The 27,681-nt window shown below is 50.8% G+C and overlaps 11 protein-coding genes across 11 annotated transcripts; 8 read left to right on the top strand and 3 right to left on the bottom strand.

Moving 5' to 3' along the window:
- Positions 1-60: 60 nt before the first annotated feature.
- Positions 61-1,492, top strand: A1O9_12512 (peptide-N4-(N-acetyl-beta-glucosaminyl)asparagine amidase; the record flags this gene model as incomplete). Its single annotated transcript, XM_013398499.1, has 3 exons — positions 61-605; positions 658-1,052; positions 1,104-1,492. The coding sequence occupies 3 exons, from the start codon at positions 61-63 to the stop codon at positions 1,490-1,492; spliced, it is 1,329 nt and encodes a 442-aa protein (XP_013253953.1).
- Positions 1,493-2,671: 1,179 nt separating this feature from the next.
- Positions 2,672-5,644, bottom strand: A1O9_12511 (uncharacterized protein; the record flags this gene model as incomplete). Its single annotated transcript, XM_013398498.1, has 1 exon — positions 2,672-5,644. One exon carries the CDS (start codon positions 5,642-5,644, stop codon positions 2,672-2,674), a length of 2,973 nt encoding a protein of 990 aa, XP_013253952.1.
- Positions 5,645-7,164: 1,520 nt separating this feature from the next.
- Positions 7,165-8,947, top strand: A1O9_12510 (uncharacterized protein; the record flags this gene model as incomplete). The annotated part of the gene is made up of 4 exons (XM_013398497.1): positions 7,165-7,675; positions 7,727-8,016; positions 8,068-8,189; positions 8,239-8,947. 4 exons carry the CDS (start codon positions 7,165-7,167, stop codon positions 8,945-8,947), a joined length of 1,632 nt encoding a protein of 543 aa, XP_013253951.1.
- An 887-nt stretch (positions 8,948-9,834) lies between these two features.
- On the top strand, positions 9,835-10,665 carry A1O9_12509 (uncharacterized protein; the record flags this gene model as incomplete). Its single annotated transcript, XM_013398496.1, has 2 exons — positions 9,835-10,163; positions 10,218-10,665. 2 exons carry the CDS (start codon positions 9,835-9,837, stop codon positions 10,663-10,665), a joined length of 777 nt encoding a protein of 258 aa, XP_013253950.1.
- A 119-nt stretch (positions 10,666-10,784) lies between these two features.
- A1O9_12508 (uncharacterized protein) lies at positions 10,785-11,787 on the top strand (the record flags this gene model as incomplete). The annotated part of the gene is made up of 2 exons (XM_013398495.1): positions 10,785-11,550; positions 11,606-11,787. 2 exons carry the CDS (start codon positions 10,785-10,787, stop codon positions 11,785-11,787), a joined length of 948 nt encoding a protein of 315 aa, XP_013253949.1.
- Positions 11,788-11,913: 126 nt separating this feature from the next.
- On the bottom strand, positions 11,914-12,594 carry A1O9_12507 (uncharacterized protein; the record flags this gene model as incomplete). Its single annotated transcript, XM_013398494.1, has 1 exon — positions 11,914-12,594. The coding sequence occupies one exon, from the start codon at positions 12,592-12,594 to the stop codon at positions 11,914-11,916; it is 681 nt and encodes a 226-aa protein (XP_013253948.1).
- Positions 12,595-13,856: 1,262 nt separating this feature from the next.
- On the top strand, positions 13,857-15,706 carry A1O9_12506 (uncharacterized protein; the record flags this gene model as incomplete). The annotated part of the gene is made up of 2 exons (XM_013398493.1): positions 13,857-15,227; positions 15,326-15,706. The coding sequence occupies 2 exons, from the start codon at positions 13,857-13,859 to the stop codon at positions 15,704-15,706; spliced, it is 1,752 nt and encodes a 583-aa protein (XP_013253947.1).
- Positions 15,707-17,247: 1,541 nt separating this feature from the next.
- Positions 17,248-19,078, top strand: A1O9_12505 (CMGC/SRPK protein kinase; the record flags this gene model as incomplete). Its single annotated transcript, XM_013398492.1, has 2 exons — positions 17,248-17,516; positions 17,578-19,078. The coding sequence occupies 2 exons, from the start codon at positions 17,248-17,250 to the stop codon at positions 19,076-19,078; spliced, it is 1,770 nt and encodes a 589-aa protein (XP_013253946.1).
- A 2,577-nt stretch (positions 19,079-21,655) lies between these two features.
- On the bottom strand, positions 21,656-22,870 carry A1O9_12504 (uncharacterized protein; the record flags this gene model as incomplete). The annotated part of the gene is made up of 1 exon (XM_013398491.1): positions 21,656-22,870. One exon carries the CDS (start codon positions 22,868-22,870, stop codon positions 21,656-21,658), a length of 1,215 nt encoding a protein of 404 aa, XP_013253945.1.
- Positions 22,871-23,782: 912 nt separating this feature from the next.
- On the top strand, positions 23,783-25,268 carry A1O9_12503 (kynurenine 3-monooxygenase; the record flags this gene model as incomplete). The annotated part of the gene is made up of 2 exons (XM_013398490.1): positions 23,783-23,900; positions 23,959-25,268. 2 exons carry the CDS (start codon positions 23,783-23,785, stop codon positions 25,266-25,268), a joined length of 1,428 nt encoding a protein of 475 aa, XP_013253944.1.
- A 530-nt stretch (positions 25,269-25,798) lies between these two features.
- A1O9_12502 (uncharacterized protein) lies at positions 25,799-26,625 on the top strand (the record flags this gene model as incomplete). Its single annotated transcript, XM_013398489.1, has 2 exons — positions 25,799-25,891; positions 25,987-26,625. The coding sequence occupies 2 exons, from the start codon at positions 25,799-25,801 to the stop codon at positions 26,623-26,625; spliced, it is 732 nt and encodes a 243-aa protein (XP_013253943.1).
- Between the last annotated feature and the right edge of the window lie 1,056 nt (positions 26,626-27,681).

The raw sequence follows: 27,681 nt of genomic DNA, 5'->3' as shown, positions 1-27,681 counted from the left end.
TCCACCTTCAACATCATCGTTGGTCTTGCAGTGAGAAAGAACCCACACCCGAGTTCAACCATGGCGACCCCAACGCGGGAGCGCATCCTCGACGATGACTTCGACTTCAGCGCTGCCGACCTTTCCAAGCAGTTCGAACAATTGCTGCGAACCAGGAGATTGAATGAACTGGAAGAGCAAGTACGAGCACCACGATCATCCTCTCCTCGACTCGCTCCTCACTCGAGATCTCAACAACTTGCTGCTTCCTCGCCATTACCACCACAAACCCCCAATTCTCACAGTTCCGCACATCCCAGTTCTCGCCCTTCCCAATACCAACCGCCCACCTACACCTCCTATCGAAGTCACCCCATAGTACCCTCTCCACCTCAAGATGGCGCTGCGTTGAAATTCCGAAACCTCCTGATCACCTTGTCCATGACTCCCACCAAATACGAAAACCCGGGTCTCCTAGATGATGCTCTGACACACGTGCCCATTGATCGCATTTACCAGGAAGCAGAAGAAGAGCACAATCTCATGAAAGGTATGGCGGCTTCAAAAGGTGACGGCCATAAACCGGAATGGGGTTACCAGGATTGCGTCATGCGATCACTTCTACGGTAAGAATGTCTGCTCATACTCCTCCTCACCTATCCTAATCTCTATTCTTAGCTGGTTTAAACGCTCCTTCTTCACCTTCGTCAACAACCCGGCTTGTACGCGATGTAACGGTGCTAGTATCGCTGCCGGACAAATCCCCCCAACCCCCGATGAGATTGCCCGCGGCGCAACCAGAGTCGAACTGTACAGATGCACAAGTTGTGCCTGCTACGAAAGGTTCCCCCGATACTCCGATGTTTGGACCTTGCTTGAGACTCGAAGAGGCCGAGCAGGAGAGTTCGCCAATTGTTTTAGTATGCTGTGTCGTGCGGCTGGTGCAAGAGTAAGATGGGTCTGGAATAGTGAGGACCATGTCTGGACCGAAATCTACAGTGAACATAACAGGAGATGGGTGCACGTTGACCCTTGCGAGGAGATGTGGGATAACCCAAGAGCCTACACTGAAGGTGAGTTGACGCTGCATCTTGATTCCATAGCATACTGACATTCCATTCCAGGCTGGAACCGCAAGATGTCATATTGCATTGCCTTCTCGAACGACGGCGCGACTGACGTCACACGAAGATATGTACGCAACACTCATTATCTCGGTCCCCGAACCCGTTGCTCTGAGGAGGTTCTGCTATGGATCATACATGAGATTCGCAAACTCCGACGAGAGAACCTCGACAAAGCTGTCCAGCACCAGCTACGGCGTGATGACGACCGGGAGGAGCGAGAGCTACAAGGCTTTGTGATGCGCTCTCTTGCTCACGACATGATCAACTCGATGCCTGGTGCGGTCACTCCTGCTCGAACCGACGAAATGAAGACACCTGCAGAAAGACAAGACACCACCATGCAATGGTCAAATGAGCAACAAATGGACCATTCCCATCCTCGGTGACATGGCTATCTTGCACCACTACCTCCGCAATCCCCCCACCCTGACACCACGTCCACCCCCACCACGATAATGTCGTTATGTTCAAATCCATGATACCACTTTCTTATCTTCAACAAAATAAATCGAGGAACTCCTTTTGGTTGACTCAGCATTGCGCTTGGGTCTAGGCGTTAAGCGTGAATAAAGATTTTCACAGGCTACCTGGTTGGGGCATTTTGGGGATTCTAGGAATCGGTCTGGAACTCCAACTCGATACCTGCGGGGAGGTCCATTTGCATTTTTAGTTCTCCACGGATTAGGAGGCCTGACACTGATGTTACTTTTCGGAAGAGCAATCACATACTACAGGAGCATTTTTCATCTGGATATGGAGCAGGGGTTTTCTGCCATATCAAATGGCGTTGACGGTCTACCTGTACGTCTCACGTCCGAGCCCAGGGGACGATATGTTTTGGGAGGAACTTTTTGATCGTTAATCATGAGCAAAATTTGAAGAGGTGAGTTGACGAGCACCAGAGGAAGATGAAAGATGAGGCAATTCTGTGCCGATTTAGCATTGCACATAGATGCCGAGTGAAGACGATGACGAGGAGATGGCAAATCATGTATGTATGTATTCATGTATGTACGTGTGTGTATGCATGTGTTGGGCAACGTCTCCACAAGACCTTCGTTCGACACTCCCCCTCTCTTGGCTCTACGAGTTTGTCCTGCTCCTCGCCGCCGCGCCGTGCCGCAGCCGCTTCCTGGCTGTCCTCCCGCGGTAATATCTTTTGGGGCTAATAGTTATCATGACGCGGTGCCACCTCGTCAATATCACCCAAGGTACCACTGGTGGAGCCGTACCACTGGTAGTACGGGTGAGAGCCCAAGCTCGCTGTCTAATCGAGGCCCGTTTGGATACGATTGCCGTATCGGGTATTCAAGCACAGTGAGGACAGTACATCATAGTGGCTACTACTACCGTACATGACTTGGTGACTCGACTAGATGGGGAAGGGGATGATGGTTGGCGTTCACATAGCCTATCATGCATGGCTTCTCGATCATACATAGTACTATAGCTAGCTACCTAGCCCTGCCTTGCGATAACATCACAGACACACACGCGCCTTAGCTATGATAGCTACTGTACATAAGAACCCGGGGTAGATGCGCACGATAACTTGAATTTTAACGCTAAGTGTCCCAGTTCTGCACGCTGTCAAAGCGCGGCATTTGGTCGACGTCGAACATGGCGCGTTCGACGATGACGATTTCGAGCTGGGGTTGGGGCGGCGGCGGCGGCATGGCGTTAGCCGCGTCATCCACTGCTGTTGCTACTGCTTCCTGTGGTGGTGGTGAGGCAGGATCTGGTCCGATCACGGCAATCCCCAGGATCGAGTTATATGCAGTGGTCAGATAGTGATGCGGTCTTCCGTTGGGTTTCTGGGTGTTGTTGCCTTCGGTTCCGCCAGCGATAGTTTGCCCGCTGCCATCGGTGTGGCGGCGCATGGCTGCGAGAAGGTCGTCAGCCTCGGCTTGGTGCATGCCTTTGTTGTCGTCATCATCACCTATGGTAGCGTCCATATTCACCATTTCTTCATCGCCACTGTCATTCTTGAACTTGTAGATGTCTCTTCCGAGCCCGCTGGGCCGCTCCGAGGGGATTATCTGGTCGCCTGCGCCCGTGGATTTGTGTGCGTGGCGGTGACGTCGTCGTTTCTTGTTTCCGTCGTGTGGTGTGCTCTGATCTGGCGTATCCTCATCCAATAGATTCTGTCTCTTTTTACCGTTCTTGCTCTTCTCTGATGTCTGCTGTACACCATTCTCGATGGGCTCTAGGACTTGGTACTTGCCTAGAGTGGTTTGCTTTCCGGGCTTAGCATCCTTACGGACCTTTGGAGCCTTTCGATCTTCATTCCGCGACAGATCCCGACTCATGTCGAACATGCATAGATAGTTGTGGCTGTAAAGCCATAGTCGCTCACCTCGATTTTCTCGGTCGGTGACATCCCAGAAACAGCCCGTCACGCGGCCTTTCAGCCGTGTAAAGGAGTAAGGTAAATACCGTGAAGGGTTGCGACGCGTCCAGTCACTGAGGGTGCTTGACATGGCATCAAACTCTATTAGTTGATGGCTTGCCGTCACAGCAACGAGTTTCGCGTCCGCTATTGGGAATTCATGAGTGACAGGATGTGGATTATTTCGCGTTGCGTGGAGCCCGAGATTAGCATTGGGTGATTGAGGTGATTTGTGGAGAGAGGGCCGGAATGAAAGTGCTAATATGGCCGAGTCAAGTTTTGGTAAGCTGGAACCAGATGGGTTGCGAATCCACTTCTGGCCATGGACTACTGGAGCAATGTCTTCATCTTCGTCATCATCGGAAGAGCTGTCCGATGAGGAATCTGAAGAATTGTCGAGTTGGTCAGGAGTCCTTTCAATGAAATCCAGATCCTCATGCCCCTCGAGGACCCAGATATTAATGGCACCGGAAAGGTCACCGGCGGCGAGGATTCGGCTGTCACTGGAGAATGCCAGTTGCGCAATAGTCATTTGGAAATTCCCTAGAGATGTTTGTGATTGCGATCGAGTTTCTCGATAGAGCTTAGTGCTCTTGGTATGAACCGTGACAGGGTCCTTTGGATTCGATGGCAATATGATCTTAGCCAGGACAACCGTATTGTCGATGCGGACAATATACAGCCACTTCCCATCAGGAGTGAAGCCGGCTAGTCTCCCACCTCGTTGGGCAATTGACGGTGGAAGCTCAACGGGACGTGTCCGAATTGCTTGTCTTCCAGACACAATGGTCTTCCGCAATTGGAAAACCTTCGTATGATCACTGGTAACGGCAATCATCAACTGACCATCACTGGCTAGTTGGACATCTTGAATATTTTTATCACCCTTCAAAATCACTTTCGTCAGGGGCTCATGCGCTGGCTCCTCAGGCTCTAGTAAATTGTGATTGATGATGTTCTGTGATGAATTTCGCTGCGAAGATATATGGTACACAGCAATCTCTCGATTCCACCAGGAGATGAACAATCGTGACTTGTTTGATGCTGCTATTTGTGGCCTTTGCGGTAGATGGGACAGAGTAAGATGTTTCTCGCTCTGCGATCGTCTGATAGGAGTTACAATTGGTGTCGCGTCCATACCCCCAGATACGAGTACACTCAAGTCTGTGCTCTCGAAAGTGGCGGCACACTTTACATCATGCTTGTGATATCTTCTGTGAGAGACCGCAGCCCAGCTTGTCGTTTTCCGGGATGCGCTCGTGTCGATGGGTTTGTAAAAGACGGTCCTTCGGTCCACGCCAAGTGAAAATAACATATCTCCCGCGGCATTGTTGGCAATTTGTAGGATGTCAGCATCATGAGTCTTGAGCCGTTGAACGAGCGAATAGGTGTGAGCATCCCATATCTTGAGTTCCCCGGATGAATCTCCGGAAACTATTGTTCCGTTCGGCAGACATTTAACGGTCCACACGAGGGAATCAATATTATTAGTAGTATCGAGAGGCTTGCCCAGACTCATGTGCCGAATAATTGTCCTGGTGGGCACGTTGATGACCCGAATCGTGCTGTCCTCGTACCCAGCAACTATGGTGTTGCGATCACGCCATGTTAGACTGAGGACCCTTGGTTTCTTGGTGGCTGGTGGCGGGAGAGCTTGAGCATAGCGCAAATCATTGTCTGCAGTAGTGAACAAGACGATTGTTCCAGTGTTACAGCCAGCTGCGAGTAGTTGTGAGGGCACAGGATCTTCGCCTGGAGATTTATCGTGTGGCTGTGCAGCAAAACACCAGATGTCTCCAAAGTCCCCTTCGACTTGTCGCTTAGGAACGCCCGTGTTCAAGTCCCATTCTATCACCGATGTAGACCCCCCAGTGCTAAACAACCGAAGTGGTCCGCTCTCATCAGCATCAACGACATCCTGGGTCCAAGCTACTTGCTCAATAATTGTGTCTGACGTGCCCTTGAGGATGACTTCCTGGGTCCAATTACCATTTAGAGGATTCCAGATCTCGAGATCGCCATTATTACGACCGACAGCGAGGCGTAGATCGGAGGGCGATTTGTGGTTGGGATCGGAGGGATGTGAGAAAGAGAGGGAGTTGACAGGTTGGGGAGGATATGGGACGAAGCGACAGCGGTGAATGTCCATGGCTAATGGTACGCATGCGCAGTCGAGGCAGAAATGGTACTACCGTACAGTACAGCTGTTGAGATTGCTCGGAATTTCCATTGGCATTGCGGCGCAGCCTCATGCGTTGAAGTTTACCTATACGATTAGAAAAAAGTTCGATATTTCGGGGCACAAATTTCTGAGCACCGACAATCGATAAGGCGGTGGCCCCAGAATGGTTTAGTGCGGCTGGAAGCAGGGAAGTAGGAGCCTGCGTCAGAGGTTTGGGGGAGGAAGCGGCTAGGTCACCCGCAAGTCCCGTCGTCACTGACTCATCAACAACAGGTTTCCAGGGGTGCCAGGGGGTGCCAGACACCCCCAGAGACCAGGCTGGCCGCCGGGAAGCACCCTGAAGCAAGAGCGCTTCGGGGCTGCTACCGTTTGTGAAAACTGATGTGGAAGAAGACTCCTTAGGGCTTGTGATTGCTTTGCTTGTCCCATTACTATTCTCTACCGACACCACGACGAAGTGCTCCTCAACATCACGCCATTTCTTGAATCCAAATCTAGCCGATGCATGTGCAAAATCCTTTCATGACCCAGTGGTAAATTGGAATCAATACTCCTTTGGTAAAACTCGAGGCAGGATCTGCAGCCCCTACCGAGCTAGAAAATCACCATCTCCTTCCCAGTATACCGCTTACCCACGCTGGGTAACACTTGCGCCCTATAGGCATTGAATGAACCCCTTGAGCACCTGGCTTGGTCGACGAAGCCTAAAGAGCCTAAGAGCCGGGGGAGACGAGGCCGAGGGGCGCCGCCGCGAGCAGCCAGGCAAGATATTGCTCCTGGCCAAGCTTTGGTGGGCAATGCATGTCTGACACCCGCTAGGAATACTTGTAGAACTTACCTCCATGGTTAGGTACCGTAGGAGCTTAACTACCGCCAAGCAGACCCAGCCTACTCGGTTGAAATCACTAACTCCCTCAGCCGCTGACCTCCTGTCTGTTAGAAGCTTCAGTCTCGTCTGAAGTGAGCGCGATTGAGACGTCCCGTGCTCCTCCTAGCAAAGCGTGGATAGGCTAACGCTCTCGGCCATGTTGGCAACAAGTCGAAAACAGATCCAGACCCCGACGTACCCAGAATCGGTACTCAGGTATTTAGGCACAACCTGCTCCGTACTTCGCAATTTGTTTCATGCTGTAAGCTCTCGGACAGGCTCGCTTAACCCGCCACGATCCTGCAAACTACCATTTACCGTTTCTCTGTTCCGACTCGTGACCGACGGTCTCCTGCGAGAGAGGACACTGATCTCAGTTCTGATATGGATTCGGAAGATGACTAAGCCCCAAGAGTCGATGTCCTGAATCCATAAGAATCAACACCTATCTGCTAGTTTTCCATTGCCGGCTCCAGCGGTCGGAGGTTGTCTTTAGCAGATTAGTACTGAAAATAGAAACCCATCAGGCTTTCGATCGGTAACCTATCATGCTCAACGACCTGTGATTCGGAGGACCCCGGGTCCATGACATGGTGCAAATCGCTTGTTGACCACGAGTATGGCCACCTTTGTCGATTACAATGTGTCCACTTTCAGAGATAATTCTAAACCAAACAAAAGACGACTTCAAGAACTGCAACACACTGAAGCCAGAGCTCATGCTGCTCGAGTTGCATATTGGCGCAAAAGAAAGCCAGGTCCTCGCTCACAACCGAAGGGGACACGCGAAACTAAAGAAGACCATTCTGATTCTTGTTTCGACGACTCATCCGTTCTCACATCCAGCGAACAGCATGATTCACATTCAGACTCGCGAAGACTCAGCACAGAATGCCCGTCTGATCCCGGCCCAGCAGCTGTGAGGGCCTCAGACAATGCTCTATCGCTCAGGAGTTCTACGCAGTCCGCCTCTTCCAAAATAAGTGAAGCAGGACATCGGCCTGATTTGAAATTTGGAGACTTGAATTCTTTCTTCCAGCTCACCAGTCACCCTAAATCTCGACTCTTCGACCCCTTCGATACCGTCCCTTCCCGACAAGGTGAAGAAGTTGTTACAGCCATGGACCACTGTGATTACTTTGTCTCCATTTTAGATTTTTTTCCCCTCTGACAGTATTTAGTTATCCACCACTGGGCTCCCTCTCAGAGGCCCGGTTTGAAATTCCAAACCAAAGACAACCCGTTAATTCGAGACGTCTTCCCTGCTGCACTTCAGAATGTGGAACTCTTCGAAGCCTCTGTTGCTCTATGTTTAAGTTTCAAGGCGGCTGGGTCAAATTTCACAACCTACCTATGCAACGCTTGTCTCCATCACAAGGGTCAGGCATTGGCTGGCATTAGAAATAAGTTGATGTCAGGGCGAGTTGATGAGGCTGTCATCTTTGCTACGGTCCTCCTCATGATAATTGATGTACAAGCCATCCACTGTTGCTTGATCGCACTCTCTTGCTGACCATGACAGAATGTATTTCTAGACGTCGATGCGTACAAAGCTCACCTAGAAGGCCTCCGCAAGATGGTCGGTGCTTGTAATTCTTCCATTCTAGAAGCATACGGAGGCACCTTAAAGTCCTTCGTGGCATGGTAAGGCGAAAGACATCGAATGTGTTTCCATTTCTAAAAGTAGATATAGGGCGGAATCAAATGCCTTGGTAATATTTGGAAATCCTAACTCGCCTCCAACGGCTTCTACAGCTGGGTCCAAATTGGAGTACTATGCTCAGCCCTTCCCGAACATTGTGAATGAGAAACTGTCGAAACTCACACCAGGATTCCGAGACATGGTATCTGAGGGCCATCTCTCAGTTCATGTGCTGACTATCCTCGTAAACACCATCCGATGGACAAGATGTATCGGACCCGAAGCTACTGATACAACTTCCGACGATGACCAGAAATTCCTGATAGACTTTGACCCCAGAGCGAATACTGCCATGGTGATGGAACTTTGCCGGACGTTGGATCAGCAACGGTACATAGAAAAGGTGCTTTGTAAGGCGCTCTTCATTTACTATGCTAACATACTGCATTGGACCTGCCGCTGTTCAGGATATAAACGGGTTACTAGCGAGCTTGCCGACAACGTCCTCTCAGCTCGGCCGCAGAAACCATGGGAACTGGCCTTTTGGTCGTGGATGTCACTCCTTATTACGAACGCAGCAAGAAGAGGCTCACTGCCACAACTTCAGTCGGACACCATGAACAAGTTCTTTAGCTGGATGGGTCGTAATCAAGATTGGGACGAAATCATGGACACGTTGAAAGCATTCGTGTTTCATGACGGTTTGGGTGGCGAATGGAGGCTCTGCTGGTCGGCAGGGATGAGCCATATCGTATTATAGCATGTCATCTCTGAGCCAACCATCTTGGGTCGTCTTTCAATCTCTTTATCATCACCACGGAGCCAAAGAGATGCATTCATCCTGTCGTCGGGATGCGATGAAGAAAGCTATACAGACAAGTAGAAGCACACAAGAATAGATACGAATCTCCTTCCCCCCTCCTACATGTGCAGGTATATTAATGAAGCATCATCCTAGCTCTTCGAATACAACCCGCAGTTGCAGTGGATGAGATGAATTGCTCGGACAGAAGGACAAAGCCCTCGAATTGCGGTGTTGGTCACGTGTTTGACATCTGGAACTTAAGATTACCCAATTGACTCGGAAAACCTGCCTTGTTTGGCCCGGTCATCCCGGTCTGTCGGCGATGTTTTTGTTCGGCGGGCGACGTCCGGATATCGCGTCCCATTTCTGACCCGAAATTGCCTGACTTCATCCTCTCAGTAATGTGGCAGTTCTTCTGACGACTTGAAATCGCGCTGTTGAACCTCGTGCAAGCGTTGCACCTGGTCTGAGAACGCAAAATGAGCGAAGTTCCCACTCCACAGTCTGTTCCATCCTATTGGCCACTTCAGCAACGGGCACTAATTGAGGCGAACAGGAGCGACTCCAAGCAAGTCAAGAGGGCATGTACAGAATGCCGCCAGCAGAAGGTGGCCTCTTAATCTGTCTCAGATATATTAAAGAGTTTTGCTGATTCGACGCGTCCTCAGGCAAAATGTGACGCATATTTGCATCCCAATAAACCCTGTTCAAGGTGCCGAAAAATGAACAGGCACTGTACAATATCAGAGCCTTTCAAAAGAGAGCACAAACGCAAGTTAGTTCTAACCTTCTTACTCCACGGTCTTAAAACGCAGTTCTTACGCGATCGTAATCCCAGGCGAATGTCCGAGCTTGAACAGCAGACCGATGAACTCCAGCAACGGCTAAGATCATCTAGCCAGCCAGAGCCGCAAGCCTTGCCCGAGCGTTCCTGGAAGTCCGTTAACAGCGTCAGTCATACGGCTGAAGCTGAAAGTCGCTTGGCTTCTGTGGCGCCCTTCTTCAGAGATGCGACAATCGCACCAACGTCCTTTCGATCATTATCTCATGCCGTTGAGAGTCTCCAAACTCCCGAGAGCCTTGCACAGGACCCACAGTCAGCTTTGACCTTACCACGAATTCTGGATGGCCAAACCATCAGCTCAAGGGATATCGATGAGCTCTTCCAACTGTAAGCGTTCCGGTAAACTGTATTTCCTAGTCCTATCTGACCTATGTGTTCTAGATATTTCCGAGACTATGCCACCTTCATGCCCATACTTGACCCTTCCATGAGCCCAAATGCATGTTATGCGCTCTCACCATTCTTATTCTGGGCCATTGTGGGTGTTGCTTGCCGCTCATATTTAAGAAACCCAACTCTACTTGGTTTCATGCCAGCCAAGATCCACAACATGGCCCTACTGACACTCAATTCCACAGTTACTTTGCAAATAGTTCAAGGCTTGCTCCTTCTGCTCTGTTGGCCATTTCCAAAAGTCAGCACCGGGCACGATCTGGGTTACCCTCTCACAGGTGCCCTGGTACACATGGCCACACAAATGGGCCTTCATCTACCGGTTTCGAGCCAGGAATTCAGCAGAGTTCGTCTCAAACTGGATGAAGAGGAGATCAAGAGACGTGCTGAGACCTGGGGTTATTGCCAACTGATCTATATGAGGCAAGGAAATTGACCCGAAAGTTCCTCTCACCGCTGACCTCACCTAGATCTTGCCTATCAAGGGGCAATCCAATATCAGCTATTTTCGATATTCCTCATGATCCTGACCAGAAACGAATTCTCTACGAGAAGATGCCAGCAAGTCTTAAGTTTGAGCTCAAACTTCAGGATGTCATCACAAGATGCTGCATAGCTGCCTCTCAGAATGGTCTTCGTGTTATGACACTAGACCAGGAAAGATCACTGGACACTCTATTGAGTCTTTTTCAGGCTCAGATTGTGACCATTAGTCTGGATCACCCGTCAAGTAAGCATCTGTGCCCTACACCGAAATTTCTTCTTTACATCGCTGACAACTTCAAAGTTCATGATCAATTCTACGTTCGAGTAGCGACGTTATATGTGCAGAGCTTTATCCTCTTCAAAGCCCCCGCGTCGCAGGACCCGCAGTCACTTTACGATTTGTGCGTTTCCGCATGTCAAGTTGTCGAATCGTTTGAAATCCTGGAAAAGAGTGGCACGATGAATCTACCAGCGTCTGGAATGTACGCATACTACAACATTATGCTGCCATGTCACGTCTTGTTGAGGCTGCTAAAGACCTCGTTCTCAACCTTCGTCGATGTTGAAAGAGCGAAAGCAGCACTGTTCCTCGGAATCAGCCTACACAAGCGCATGTCTTTACAGAACGATGACCTGCCAGCCAGAAATGGCGCGGCTCTCACAAATCTGTGGAACAGCAGCCGAGCTTTCAAAAAACCCAATGGTTCCGAGGCCGTGGGGCTGAGAGTTCGTAGCCGTTTGTTGGGAAGCATTCTCCTTGACGGGGTTCTGTGGTGGAGAGAGGAACACGGCGCCATGATGGGGGTTTATGCACCACCGTTGAGCGAGCCCAATGGTCTGTTGTTCCGATGAATTGTTGCCTGTGATTGGATACATGCTAACTTCAACAGACGAAACTCAGAGAAATGATGACGCGAATGGACTTCCACTCAGCGATGCCTCGACAAATGGCATTATCAAACAAGACTTCTCCACTTTCTTGGACGACCCTATGTTGATCGAGTTTGGATGGTCTATCGGTGATGACATCTTCTCTCCTGCATGGGCCGATGCGACTATCGCCCCGTTATGAAAGCTCATCGTGATATAGATCGGCCAAGATGTCTACTCATGCAATGCCAGTAATTTTCGGTTTCGCTCTTCAGAATTCAAACTATGGGTGGGCATTTGAACCAAAGTCACCATTATTATCGCCACTCTACCATTTATTTTCATACACCCCGTACCAGAACCCCCAACCCACAACTTTGCCTCGAATCTCGTCCAGGATCTCCGGTTTTGTCGCCACAGGTGAGAGGCGGCTGGTGTCCAGCTTCTCCTTCAAGGCCACAATTTGATAGAAATATCGATGTCCACCGTGCCCGACAGGCGGACGGGCTCCACCATAGACCGTTCCCAGGGCGTTCTTGCCCAGCCGAAATCCGCCTTTCAACCATTTGGCTTTGTTGCGAGCACCATTATCATGATTGGCAGATTTCACCGACACAGTCGAGTCAAGGCTGATGTCATCCGAGGCAACATGCGTTTTCTCCGGCGGAATGCTGTAGTATATCCCATGGAGAGAGACCATATTCGGGATCGGCGCGTCGGGATCCTCACAGATGAGGATGTACTCCTTGATCTCGTCCTTCGCCAAGATTGAGGAGCCTGCCTGCGGCGCGAGCGACCACGTCAGTTCTGGGAATTTCGAGCCGCCGAACATGCTATACTCGTTCCCCATCTGTGCGCCTTCGGGTCCGATCTCTGGTGCCACGACGTCGATGTTCCGAGGGATGGCCTTGAAAGGCTCTTGTTTCGTGAAGAGCAGGGAGTCATGCCCCTTGACGTTGTAGAGCAGCCGTCCAAGGAAGTATTCGATGTATCGTAGGACCCTAGCCATGATGGGACTGTCTGACTTGCTCGTGTCAGGCGGAAATGACGTGGATGATTGATGGATGATGATGATGGTGGTGGTGTTTTTCTTCGGCTTGCACTTGTATCCTCGACTAGAAATGCGTTTGTTAATGCAATTAGATGCGATGCGATGCGATGCTGCAATCGCTGATATGTGACAACTATTTCCACTGCTCGTCTCCGTTTGATTCCCCAACTTGGCAGATTAGAGATTCGTCGACTTTTGCCTCTCGCCCCAGGTGACATATATTTCTTCAGCGACTTGGGCGCGCCCAACGATCTGCGCAGGGAACGTTTTCTCGTGAATATCTGTGCAAGCAGGGCTAGGCTAGAGTTCTTTAACAAGCAGCGGTTTGAATTTCAGGAAGGACCGCTTCAAAGGCACGAGCCAGAGGGAAAAGCCACCCAGCTATGTACGACCGGTATAGGACCCACGGACCTCTGACACTGCGAGGCAAGACAAAGCCTAGTTCACACATGCGCATGGCTTCTGGCACCGGTGGAATCGTCTTATTTCCATGTTCCCTCATTATCTCCGGACACCCTTGCATGGTCCTTTCCACTATCTCCGCCGTATCTGTATGATTGACTCGAAAGGGGCCCGGTCGGTGTCGATGAGGCAAGCGAGGAACTGGGGGCCGGGGCAGAGCCAGCAACAGCCCCAGCTCCGGACCGGTCGACGAACGCAGAAAGCTTGAAACGGCAGGCCTGTCCAATGGCGTTTGCATCTGTCAGTGCGTCGACCTACCTGCGCGAAGTTGGGATTGTCACCCAATCAGAGTCCATGGCTGACGGGGCCGCCCGGGATCGACCTCGAATACCGGCCCTGAACCGGCGCCCCTATGCCTATCTAGCTAGCTTTTAATTTGGTCAGCCACTGTACAGCAAGGCCTTCTTCTCTTTGGATCCAGATTTGTTTGTCTTCATGGCTTGATTGGATGGGACCTAAGTAAGGACCGGTACATGCACGCAAGCGGATCATATCCACGGCGCCAGTGTGGAGGAACTTTACCAGGGCGCGCGGTCTCTTTTGGTGATCAACGGAGTGTGTTCTCCTGAGCACGCTGAGTGGATTTGGAGGAGCATAATCCAAAATTGCAATGCTGTGTTGATAAAAGCTTGCTCGGAACAGCTTTGCTGACTTTGCACCGCCGCGCTCATCACTGACTTGGGTTGTTCCTTTCAGTCGGGTCAGAACCGGGGGGTGGAAACTTATATTTTAGTGTTACGTAACTTTCGGCGGCTATGATGGCTTTACATGAAAACGTTCAGCCCAAGGAATCTATAGAGGGAGACGGCCGGGAACATCACCTTGATGAGAAAGACGGGGGCAACGACGAAGTGTTAGTTGGAGCCGCACCAGTTTCAGAAATCAATCTCGAAGAACAGCGAGATCAACATGATCCAACAAAGTCTTCAGCCTCGGCAACGGAGCCTCCATCAGAAAGTCCAGGAGGTCTTCATCAGCAGCAGTACTCGGTATACAGCACCAACGAGAAGCGACTGATCATCTTCGCGGGCTCTCTGGCAGGGTTTTTCTCGCCCTTGTCATCGAGCATTTATTTCCCGGCGCTGAACACCATCGCTGCGGCGCTGCATGTGTCGGGTTCGAAAATCAACCTGACGGTCACATCGTACGTTATCCTCCAGGGAATAGCGCCTATGATGATTGCAGGATTCTCGGACAACGTGGGCAGACGACCGGCGTATGTGATCTGCTTTACGATCTTCATGTTTGCGAATCTTGGACTGGGGCTGCAGAATAGCTATGCGGCGTTACTTGTCCTCCGTTGTCTGCAGAGCGCTGGCAGTAGTGGTACGGTTGCATTGGCGAATGGGCTTGTGGGCGATACGGTGACGTCGGAGGAGCGAGGTGCATATATTGCATTTGCGTCGCTGGGTGGGCTGCTCGGGCCGGCGGTTGCGCCCATCATCGGTGGCGCGATCAGTCAGACGCTCGATTGGCACTGGATCTTCTGGATTCTTCTCATCTTTGCCGGGGTTTTCTGCGTTCCGTTGTTCCTGTTCTTGCCGGAGACTTGTCGCAAGGTTGTCGGGGATGGTTCCATCCCCCCGCCCAGGTGGAATTGGTGCCTGACTGATAGTATTCGCTACCGACGTCGGCAGCAGAAGGGGATCGAGATCGACAGGGTAAAGCAAGCCCAGCTCCATGAAACATTCCGGTTTCGTTTTCCGAATCCGATACCTACTCTACTTATCATCTTTGATCCAGAGTCACTAATTATACTGGTCGCCACCGGGCTGTGCCTTGCATGTTTCTATGCAATTTCTACGGGGGCAGCGTCGACATTTGGTGATGTGTATGGATTTGATGATATCAAAATCGCACTCGTATTTATCCCCATAGCGGTTGGAGGCGCGCTTTCGGCGCTTACAACAGGGAAGATGATCGACTGGAACTATCGCAGATATGCTCGCAAACGAGGCATTACCATTGTCAAGGGCGTCCGTCAAGATCTTAGCGAATTTCCAATCGAGAGAGCCCGCATGGAAGTGGCCATACCGGTGAGCGTTCTCACTGCGGTGCTAATGATTGGGTATGGGTGGGCAATCGATCAAAAAGTCAGTTTGGCCGGGCCTATGATATTGCTGTTTCTGGTAAGTTTACCCACCGTTGATGCGCGCCTCTCGGAAAGCTGGTGGGGGGATGCCCATCTTGAAGATTATCAACCACTGACTTCGGCGCAACATTCTAGCTCGGATATGCAACGATTGCGACGTATCAGACATACAATGTGCTGATGGTGGACATCTGGCCGGAGAAGTCGGCGGCAGCATCAGCCGCAAACAATTTTGTTCGATGTAGTCTCGGGGCAGCGGCATCCGCAGCGATCGACCCCATGAGCAAGGCAATGGGCAGAGGCTGGGCATACACGACAGTAGCACTGCTCCAGGCAGCAGCTGTGCCCTTTCTAGTTGTGTTGATGTCACGTGGGGTGCAGATGAGGAAAGCTAAGGCGGAGAGGCGCCTTCGCAAAGAGATCCGTAAGGAGGGAGACAGGGAGGAGGCCAGGGAAACCTTGAACCAGAGTATCCTAGCGAGTAGAAAACATCCGGCCGGCGGTCCTCAGTCCTGACCAAGCCGGGTGAAGTCGTGTTGACTTATCTGAGGGCCAAGGACTGCCGCGAGACCCACGATGCGTGGAAGTCTCTGGAACAAAGCGGATTGCATCTTGAAGCTATATTGGTTGACGCACTCGATGGACCAAGCAAGATTTGCGAGCGTTGAAAGGATTGGGAGTTGGTGGCTTGGTGGGGAAAGTGGGATAAGGACAGGAATGACGGCGTCTGACGAGAGGATGTGAAGTCACACGTGACTTGACATCAGCACTCGTCACCAAAGAAGTCACCCAGAAGGGGCAAACTTGGTCATTATAAAGGGATGCGCCCGTTTGTCAGACGTAACTCCGCTTCCTCTTGTAGTCAGTACGCACCGTAGTTCGTATGTCAAAAATGTCTCATCTGTCACCGGCCGTGGAAATGTCAGACGCGGACGCCACTCCGAGGAAATGACGATGGATGGGCGGGGGCATCTGCCTAAACTTGGGGTCGGATCTGCCAAGAACGCCTGTCAGTCGTCGTCATTTTGGCTCTTATGACCCAATTTCGAACGAGGACGGAGAACCGAGCACGCGCCCTCGTCAGTTGCGTCATGCACCGTCCTAAACGGTACTGTACGGTACGGAGGACTCCTGCGTCACAGTTACCCACCTGCCAATTGCAGCCATCCACCGAGTTTTGGCCCCTGGGCCCAATCTCACAAATACCACACTGTGTTCCTCGTACTCCGTACTCCGTACTGAATGTTCAACAGCCAGGCAAAAAAAGCCAATTATTATTCCTATTATCTCGAGGGGCCATTCCCGTTCCCTCGTAGGCTGCCCGCTGTTACCTACTTCCATCCCGCCGGCTTTCGCTCAAGTCCAAGTAGCGGTCGGTTGGGTCCTGGTCAGCTCGATCTTCTGTACCAGCTATTCTCCCTAACAGCTCTATCCTTGTCGCTCAGAGGCGCCCCGACCTGAGTGAGCTCACTCGTCCGGAAACCAGATGAGAACCTGATCGCCCACTACTGACCACCGATTGTCCTGCGCTGCTAGCTACAATAGCCTTCTCTCGTCCGTGGTTCGGCCATGTGCAACTTCGTCCACGCAGAAATAGCCTCATGCTTACCGGACTGAGTTTCTGACAAGTTCCAGCGACGACGACTACATAAACACCTCACTCCCACTCCCCAGTCCTATATCCGTGTGAACCGCCACCGTTCCACCCGAAACTCGTCTCGCATTCCAACCACAACACCCTGAACACCCTGAACACCCTGAACACCCTGGGTGCACCCTCATCCAACCCTCGACCCTAAACTGCTTACCTAAACTGCAAACTCTGTATTGACGTCCTTGAGCCGACACTTCCGTATTTTTTCAGCTTCCTCCGCCCGCTTCTTCCAGCCTCATCAAAATCTCAACCTCACCCCTTCTTCTCAACAAACACCCGCCCCCGCCTGCTGGACAACTCGCGCTCTCTAACCTGCCAGGTATCTGCCTAGCCTTGGAATGGCCTTCGATTTGCTTTCTCGGTAATTTTCTCTCCATCAATCCCCCCTCAGCAACCCGGCAACATGCGGCCTAGTTTACTCAAGAGAGCGCGAAGCCACACCAACCGTCAGTCTATCAGTGATATGTTGCATTCTCGCGGAAGCTCGCCACACCCTCAAGCCGACACTGTCTCCGGCCATAAATTGATCGAAGAGGAAACTCTGCCCAAGTACAATGCCGACACTTTTTACCCTGCTCGTCTAGGAGAAGTCCTCCACGACCGGTACAAGTTAGTCGTCAAGTTGGGCTTCGGCATGACAGCCACTGTCTGGTTGGCCAAAGATCTCCAAGCGTAAGTCAATACTTTTCCCATGTCCAAGCAATCATTTCGAGCCCTGCTCACCAGCAAACAGTTCTCCAAATTCAGGCAATCGTAAATACGTTACCATCAAGATTAACGTCAACACGTTGACCGATGACTATCTAAAAGGTCGGAGAGAAATAGCCCAAAAGCTCTTCTCTGCAAACCCCCAGCATGTAGGCTACACCCACATCAGATTCATGCTCGACACATTCAAAATCAAAAGCAAACACGGTTCTCATCTGTGCATTGTCTACGATGTCCTACGAGAGCCCATCGACCTTTGTATGGAGAAATTCCCGGGCCGACGCTTCAGTTGCGAGAAAATCCGGATCCTGTTGCCCGCTTTACTTACAGGTCTTGACTATCTTCACTCCGAATGTGGGGTGGTACACACCGATCTCAAAGCTGACAACATAATGATGGGTCTTGGCGATCCGACTATCCTGGATCGATTTGTGCAGCACGAAATCGAACATCCATCTCCGCGAAAAATGCCCGACTCGCACGGACGTATCATCTATACCTCGTGCAGCGATTTTGGCGAGGCTCCAACACATGCAGTCATTGCCTCTGCCAAAATCACCGACATTGGCCTCGCAGTGTTCGGAGACGAGAAGAACACCAAGCCCATCCAATCCAATGCATTTATGGCCCCTGAAGTCATATTGCAATGTGGTTGGTCATATCCAGCAGATATATGGAATCTGGCAGTCATGCTATGGGATTTGTTTGAGAACTTTGGTCTATTCGACTCCATCGATACGAGACCAGGCCATTACCAGCCAGCGAGACATCTTGGTCTGATGATCGCATTGATGGGACCTCCTCCAAAGGAGTTTCTCAAGCGAGGGGCAAAGTCTCATCAATTCTTCGACTCGCAAGGCGAATTCAAGTATCCAGACTACATCCTGAAAGATCTCGACTGGGACGCATCCGTGTCGCGCCTGCGAGGCGAAGAAAAAGATCTTTTCATCGACTTCGCCAAGAAGATGATCACTTGGGTTCCTGAAGAGCGGTGGACGGCCAAGCAGCTCCTCGAACATCCATTCTTGACCAAGGAGCGCGATCCCAACTATCTCACGCCAACACCGAGTCTCAGCCGCGCGTCGACGGCATCAATGGGCTCTATCATCCCCTCACGAACAGCCACGCCCGGGCCGCCACCGACCTCCCACCCAGCACCGGCACTGAGCAGCTCCATGCTCTCTGTGCCATGCAACACAGGGTCTTCAGCCGCAACATCCAAAGGCCTCGAGAGAACATCCTCACGCCCCAGTACACCAGCGAAAGACAACGAACTGGATCTATCACGCCCCCCTTCACGAGCATCGACTTTCAGCACCAACTCAGTCACGCTGACCTCTCGGCCCAAGCAGAAAGAACGCGCTTCCAGCGACACCACCACCCTCTGCCCACCACCAGCCACCATCAACACGGACAATAGGTCCTCTCAAGATCTCATCGATTCCATTCTGAAGAGAGGAAAACAAGGGAACGGAAAAGCCAACGGGAAAGTCCACCAGGACCCCATCGAGGAGGAACCAACTTAAGACGGTTGCAGAAGAAAGATTTTTGCTCGCCGATTGAATCTCCTACGCGTTTTGACTGCTGCGGACGCAAGCAAGCCTAGGAGTTGGACTCTACACACGAAAACATGCCTCTTCACATCGAAGACCAGAACGAAAAAATACCAACGATTACGACGACGAGAGAGATGCGTGTACGAGGTCTCGCTTCCCCAGAATTTGACCGTCCACAGGGACTGGTACGGTTGGGATTCAACCCAGCAACATCATTCTAAGCAGGTTCAACGACTACCACCCAAAAAGGGCTCCATCATTGCGCACCGTGGTTCTTTCAGGACTAGGAAGTGTTTCCGAAGACAATGGAAAGCAGATCAAATCCGCCAACGTTTGAGCAATGTGTGGGGTTTGCAAGCGACCACTGAAAGGGAGTGATAGGAATTGCCCGAGTAGCACATCCAGCGAGACGCTATTTTACCTTCAGCGTCGGGTCCCTACCCCCATGTACTCCTGGTTATCTTGCTGTCGTTAGTTGAGCTTGGCGAAACTAGGAAAGCAGGAATTCATGTAGGATTTTCCGCACCGTTGGCCTCTGGCCGGGTAATCGAGGAAATTTTAATTTGATACTCAGTAGTAGCCTGGTAGCATTCTTTGTTTTATTTTGTTTTTATGTTGCGATGCGCTGCATTGTTGCCAAATGACTCTGTTCGATTTCTGTGCCTGCACAGTGGCTGTGACAACTCAATGTTCCGACTCTATTCCTATTAATCTGCTGCACATCTGAGAGGGGCAGTCCAACTCTTGCTCCACGGATCTGCACGGCTTCCCGGAGAAGGCTGAACAAGTGAAAAGCAAGAGCCAACCCACGCAAGGGATACTCCATATTCCTTCTGCCCGCCTGCATTATCACGCGAGGAGGAACGAAGTGAAGCACACCGCCTTCGGAGTGCAGGCGACCCGTGATACCTCGCACATCCTCGCTGGTAGCGAATAATGGCCAGGCCGCATTTCCAGGACGCACGAGACCAGTTGCCAAGCTGAAGCGAGAGCCATCGGAACAAGCATCTGATGAGCAATGGTGTAGGTGCTTGAGATGCTTAATTTGTGTCTCGCAAGCCCCATGGGCCTCCTACCCAGCCCCCTATGGAGACACTCCGGCTTACCTCATACGTCGTACCAAGTACGGAGTACAGATGGTCTAGCGGCCCTGGGATGCTGATCGCGCTGGACTTAGTTAGTGGTGAACAGGCGGTGTCGCGTCTCGAACAGCAGAGCACCAGCAATTGCTTAGAGACCAGGATTTGTACATATATTTGGGCAACCGAACTCCGAATCTCCACTTATCTAACGCACTCGATATCGTGAACCACAATTCTCCCGCCTGGAGCGTCCAATTGCGAACAGATGTTCGCGACTTCTTCGGCAATCGGTGGACTCAAAAATGGTGCCGGCCGTTCAACGCCGACACTGGAACACTGCTGACGGTGGCTTCAGCCTGAAGACGATGCCTCGGCGGCGGTGTTGAAATAATACTCTCCCCATGACCTCCTCAGCTCTCTCGTAATTTTGGTGGGCCATCACGCCCCATTTTCTAGCTAGCCACCAGTCATACAGTGGTAACGGTCGGTTTTAGTATTGCTTCTTGTATTGTCTTTTGATTGCTGGAAGGCTGCAGGCGTATTATATGGTACTCGTATGCGTGACAGAACTTGGCACCTGCCACATATCACTGTTTGACTGCGGGTACAGGAGGCCTGGTGGCCGTGGCCAATACGTGAGTACTCGTTCGTCGTCAGATAATTTCACTACTGCATTACCGCTTTTCTTGACAGCATACAAATTGATCCAAGCATGAACAACATGGCGGCCAGTGAAGAAGGCTGATGGCCCTTTTGGCGATTCAAGGTTGATGCGGGACGGAGAGCCAGATATCAGACCCCGTGGTATCATATGACTGAGGTCCAAGCAATGAAAATCGACTCATCCACTCAACGACTGCCCTCCATGAAAAGGTGGGACGCATTGTGGGCAACTGCTCCGGTGGTCAATCAACGAAGCAGCAAACGATGCTGCTGATGCGAGTGGGAACAATAAATACCTTGCTTACATTTTGTTCAAGGTCGGGCTACTGCAGCAAATTCGAGCTCTAGATGAATCTTCTCATTCTGAGAGCCGGGCCGCCAGGGGGAAGAGCCCATGATGAAGCCGCGACTCTCACAAAGGATTGCATGGCTCTCAAGAAGAGGCAACTGGGAGGTTTCAGCGGTCCTCCCACGTCAAGGGGGCTTAGCCACGGCAATGCTGCCTCCATTTCTTGAGAAGAGGCAGGATACAATCCCCAGGGTCGGATGGAATCAACCGAAGATCACAGAGGTGCTTCAATCTTAGTTGTGCAAATCCTGCAGCACTTGGAAATCTCAAGAATGGGGCTCTTACACCAGGAACCCCTCGCTTCGTAAACATGACTCTTTCCTATATCTGACTGTTATTCTACTTCCAGACGCCCCTTTGCTGCTGTGATATCCATTCAAACTGGGGCGGCACCAATTACCACTTCCGGCTATCAATCCTTCCCTCATTCCCTCTTCCCAGAACATAGCGAATTTACCTACGAAAGGTTCCATAGTCCGGCAGGTCCATTGCTGTGGCAGGTGGGCTGAAGGAGGCTCCCATGATCTTGTGCAAACGGATCCAAGCCACCACAGCAAGCAAGAAATATAATATGGAAATTCCCCGTTGAGTCTGTGGATTTGCGAGTCCCGGTGCTCCAGGGGCAAGTTTCTGTGCTTTAGCTACGAACGGCCCCATCTTTTTTTCGTATGCCTCAAAGCCGGCGGTATAGTCTGGCCAGTGGTGCACAATCTCTCCAGCAAGAACGTATGCTCCAGCAAGCGCGACGGTTGTTCCCATCCCAGAGATTGGAGTCGGGCAGTATGCTGCATCGCCCACCAGAACGACTCGGCCTCTTGACCAGGTCTCCAGCTTGATTTGTGCAATTTGCTGAATGTAGAAATCATCGGCATCTTGCATCCCCTTTAAAAGCCGGTCTGTTTCCCATCCTGCGTCGCCAAAAAGATCATTCAACAAGGCCTTTTGTTCCCTCTCGGTCTCTTGTTGGGCTTGTTTGAATCGTCTGTCGTCGTGCATTATCCACATCGATGCCCGAGTCACATTTTCGTTGTCCGGTCGCACCAGCAACATTCGACTCTTGGGCGCGTTATACCATCTTGCCCATCCGCTATCAGAAGGTTGCCGGGGCAGAGAAAACCATGCTCCCCACTGCCCAAGTGGCTTGACACAGCTGTCGTTGATGTCTGGGAATGCAATTCTTCTTGTTTTAGAAGACCAGCCGTCGGCTGCAATCAAGAGGTCGAACTTCCTTGTTGGGTGCCCGTGGGTGAACTCGACCTCCAGACCATGGCCCGACTCCTTATATCCCTTGACATAATCGCCGAAGACATATTCCACATCCTTCTTGGTGGCCTCGTACAGGATAATGGCGAGGTCACCGCGCATGATTTCGATCTCCCCAGTAAAACCCTTGCCATCGCCAACTGGAAATTCAGCTCGACCTCGGTCCTGTGCATCAACGAATCTCAAACCCTTTTCATTCGTCTTCTTCGCCCTCACTTCGTCCTGTAGATCCATGCGCTCGATGATGGTCAACCCATGGCCACGAATGTCGATGTTCTGCCCTGATGCACGCAGCTTGGTTGATCGTTCCACAACCGTGACGGTAAATCCCGCTCGATATAGCCAAAAGGCCACCGTTGGCCCTGCAATGCCGGCCCCACTGACCAGAACGTGCGGTTTACCCATGATCTCGTTCACAAGACCGCACGTTTGCCGTATTTCTTACTAGTCAGGTTGTTGAAAATCTTATAGGGTCATTGCACGAAACTGGCGGTGGCTCATGGTGTGCCGACCAAACTCCAGTGTGGCTGGAGAGACCTTTTATTTCCTTGGATTCCTGCTGTGCAGACCCCTCCCTACCAACATTATCCCAGACGTCGGTTGCTACCACTGACTAGTATGTTATGCGGGAACAACAGCACGAGCGCAACTTCGATCACAATGCAAGATAATGACGTAAACACTCGTCTAGTGCTGCCGCAACAATAAACCTCGTTTATTTCAGATGCAGCATAGACGGTGCTAATTAGCTTGTCTACGCTTGACGAAAGGAGACTGGTTTTCTGTCCCTCCGCATCCCGCCTCCTACTAATGACCGGCCAGCTTCCAAACAATCCAAGTATGGTGTCAATCAAAGGAGACATCTTGGCCACTGAATGTAGGACACATTTGCATTTTCTCGGATCTAATCTTATCGTAGCCCATCCTCCCCCTTCGGAAAATTTCCCCCAGCTTCATGCAACATACATTATTGGCAGCTCTCTGTGGCGCTAATGCGTGTGAAAAAGGCTATGGTCTGCCCAAAAAGAACAAAACAAGAAAGGGTATGTTCCTTATGTCCGTGAAGAGGACTACAAAGTCCTTAAGCTTTTATTATCCGTGTGGCCAAGTGAACGTTCTCTCTCCCTTGCTAATGAGAGTTTTCGGCAACGGAATATCCATTCCTCCGCTCTTCCGGTCTCAACCGACTGCCGTAGGCTTGTGATAGTCCAAGACTTTTTCTCAGACTCACCTTCCACTTCCACTTTCACATCCTTTCTTGCTTTGTCATCTCATTGAACTCCGTCGCCCCCAGAACACAGGTCAATACGACTGTGGATGCCAGTCATGCCTGGCAAGAAGGTAGTCGTTGTCGGTGCTGGCCCTGTCGGCTCTCTAGCAGCACTCTATGCCGCCTGTCGGGGGTTTGAAGTCGAGGTATATGAACTTCGCAGAGGTATGCTGGCATTCAGATACTGCTCGCCATGGTGACTGATAAATCCATTTTATGGCAGATTTACGGAATGCTGACACCACTCCACTCAACTTCACAAAGTCCATCAATCTGGCACTCTCTGAGCGTGGTATCAATGCCCTCCGATCTGCTGCCGATGACGTTCTTCTGGACAAGATTCTGACCCAGACAATCCCTATGCATGGTCGAATGATCCACACTCGGTCAGCTACCGGAGCATTGTCTCAACAAACTCAGTTATATGATGTTCATGGCAGCTTCTTGCGGTCGGTCGACCGCGCTGGCCTCAACGATATATTGCTTGATCACTTAGATTCTTTGCCTAACGTCACTTTCTTTTTCCAGCACAAGTTGACCGGCGCAGACTTTTCGCAGAAGAAAGCTTGGTTTGAAGTCATGAACAAGTCCACGCCTTCCTCTGGGCGAGCAAGAGAGATTGAAATAGATTTCGACCTCTTGATCGGCGCTGATGGTGCACATTCGGCCACCCGGTTTCACATGATGAAGTTCGCTCGGATGAACTATCACCAGGAGTACATCGATTGCTTATGGTGCGAGTTCAGAATGCCTCCAGACAAATCAGGCGACTTCGCCATCCATCCGAATCGTCTTCATATCTGGCCTGCGGGCAGTTTCATGTTTATCGCTTTGCCAAATCTCGACAGGTCTTTTGTTTGCACATTGTTCGGCCCGGTCGGCCTTTTCAACAAGCTGGAAGCCGGTTTGGACAGTGATCTTGTTTCAATGTTTGACAAGCATTTCCCGGGCGTGACTACTCACATCAAGCCGGAAGACTTAATCGCCCAATTCAAACGTAATCCACATCTTCCTCTTGTCAATCTCAAATGCTCTCCACATCACTTTGGCGATAGCGTCGTCATTGTTGGAGATGCCGCGAACGCTATGGTTCCGTTTTATGGCCAGGGAATGAATGCTGGCTTAGAATCGGTCAGGGTGCTGTTCTCCAAGTTGGACCAAGCACAGACCACTGCGCAAGGACTTGCTAATTATACTGCGGAGCGTGTGACTGATGCACATGCAATTGCGGACCTGGCAATAGCAAACTATACCGAGATGAGATCGTCAGTCACCTCAAAGTTCTATAAAGTAAGGAAGTATATTGAGGAAAGCCTTGACAAGTACTTACCTTCTCTCGGCTGGGCAACGCAATACTCTCGCGTGAGCTTTAGCAATATGAGATACAGTCAAGTCATTGAGAAATCCCAGCGTCAGAAACTCATTCTGACATGGGCGTTACGCGCTACAGTACTTGCAGGGTTATACGGCGGCGCTGTGGTGCTCCCCTACCTCTGGTCGAGGCGTTCTCAAACGTTCTTATGGCGCCCTTGAAGCGAGGTTCTACTCCTCTCAGATCGACTTCGAGTAAGCTATGTTCTGGTTCTTCGCTGTACCTTCTACTAGTTGTACAGGCGAGTCTGAGTTCGATATTCACATCCAAGGCACCAAGTCACATGGAAACAGCCTCTCATGCACTTGGGGAAATGCCAAGGCAGAACCTTGAGATTGTTGATAAGTTGCTATTACACGCACTGCAGGACGAGACACTCCTCAGTTATCTTCTTGGTGGGTGTCTATTAGAGCAAGCGCTTTTTTGTAACTTTACAACGGATCTGACTGCAATCGCTCAGATCGCTGAGGTAAAGTGGAAGTGTCTCACTGGTTACCTCGGCCTCCTTCATTCATCCCATCTTCATAAATTCTCTACACACCACAGCTCTTTTCCGAACACTCTCTCACCATCTCACGTCGACCTTGAAGGTGTAGCCACGCTTCTTATTTTCTCGCTGGCTCAATTGATCGCTGTCGCTGTGGCCACCCCAATTCAACCAAACTTCCCGCAAGTCAACCCACAGGCCACAATGTCTTCCGTTGCGTCTGTTGCACCTGTGCCGCAACGCCCTGGTCCCCCGACAGTTTCAAACGTGGAGAGATCTTTGATAGCTCCTGACGAAGTAAGTTCATCCCCCATCATCTCCCTCATCTGCCTTCCTCGACGACTCCAAGCTGGGTCAGTTTCATGGCTCCCAGTAATCTGACCATTACATAGGTCCTCCGCAGCTTTAAACGCCGCAAGGTCTCGTACGAGCGCAAGCACGCTGCAAAGTATGACCCCACCAAGAAGGACATCTACACATTGTCACCTGACGTTCTTCGCGTCATCTACGACAAACTCGATGTGCCAACCCGAGTCTCCTTGTCGTTGACCTCTAAGTTCTTCCTCGAAATGAGCCAGAGAATCAATACTGCTGTCACTGATCTTCCTACCCCTGTGCGCCTGCACCAGAATTGCAAGCATCTTCCTTGCATCTACACTAATCATCTGAGCTCCCGACGTATCCTCCTCTTGATGCTTAAAACGTGGATGCCTCATGGAACCACCCTTTGCTGGATCTGCCTCAAGTACACCAGAACCAGTGCTTCCAAGTGGAAGGTCACCAACCAATTCAACCTCCAAGGCTTTAATCGTATTCGAATCCCAGCTCTAGACGCGCTCAATCTGAAGAAGGTCAAATGCCACGTCGATTGCTTGCCTGCCAGTAACACCAACTTGTCGGGATGGCTCTATCGACGACCAGGTGCGACTGGTGGATTCGATAGCAAGTCTCATGGGGCTGCTCGTGCCATGCTTATCACCCCAGCCACGGATCGCTTGATTGAATATGATGCTGGTGCGGATGACTTGTAAAAGGCTACATCTCGCCCACACTATCTGCGCACCATCATCCTGAAGAGGTTCAGACACAACAACCAATGGGGATTTGTTTATGCGAAGTGTCTACCATATTTGAGGTTGAACAACATTATCATGGACCACGGTCGGCCGAATTGTCTAGTGAGCTATTGAGAAAAGAGCAATTGCTTGTCCCCAGCCCCAACTACAGATGAAAAGAGTTCGGAAGTCAACAGTGGAGGCTATTCTCCGACTCATTCCAGCGACGTAGGATTTTCCGTAGTGCGAGGTTTGTGCAAAACTAATCCCATATCATCCATCAATGACGATAACAATGAAATCATGTCTCTGTCTCTTTCTCTCTCTCTCTCTCTGCCTACGTGTATGGATGCATGCACGCTTGCCTGCCGTTGTTCCATACACATACTATCGTACCCGTACCCCCTGAACGACCAGCGCCTCGTCAAGTCAAGCCAAGTCACGCGCCTGCTCGTGACGTGACAACACATCACGTGCTGCCTGCTGTTCCCTTGCCCTTATGTTACGCACAAGGGCTTCCGTGACAATTATGTCACCAGTGGGAGTCGCGTCAGTAAAAGAGTAGTTCCATGTCTCTCTATGCTCGCGTGTCGTTCTCCCTAGGATGAGCGTCCAATAAATGCCTGCCGCCGTCTCGTTCCGTCACGTACTTTGTTCTCGCGTTATGTGCAGGCCACTGGGTTTCAGATAGTATTAGGCTAAGTTAGGCTAGGTTAGAAGGCAAGCTAAGTATTTAGGAGAAACGGGTTATATAGCTCCTACTCTATAGTTTATAGTATATAGAGGTCGAATCGGTATATATTCTCGCCTATCTAGTAAGTTAGATAAAGAGGCAGGGCTACGTCGCTAGGGGTTCTCTCTCGTCTAAGACCGTAGGATAAGAATTAACTAATACTAAAACTAATACTATAGTAGCTACGTTTAGAATAAAACTTCTTACTTACCTATATTAGTAAAGAGATTATAATACTATAAATCTCTATAGCCTTAAGCTGTCACGGAATGAGACTACGGTAGACCCTAGAAGCACCC

This window comes from Exophiala aquamarina (assembly GCF_000709125.1).
Source record: "Exophiala aquamarina CBS 119918 chromosome Unknown aczIA-supercont1.24, whole genome shotgun sequence".
Classification (NCBI taxonomy): Eukaryota; Fungi; Ascomycota; class Eurotiomycetes; order Chaetothyriales; family Herpotrichiellaceae; genus Exophiala; species Exophiala aquamarina.
Note: the sequence above shows the minus strand (reverse complement) of the source record. Positions and strands in the feature narration are given on the sequence as shown.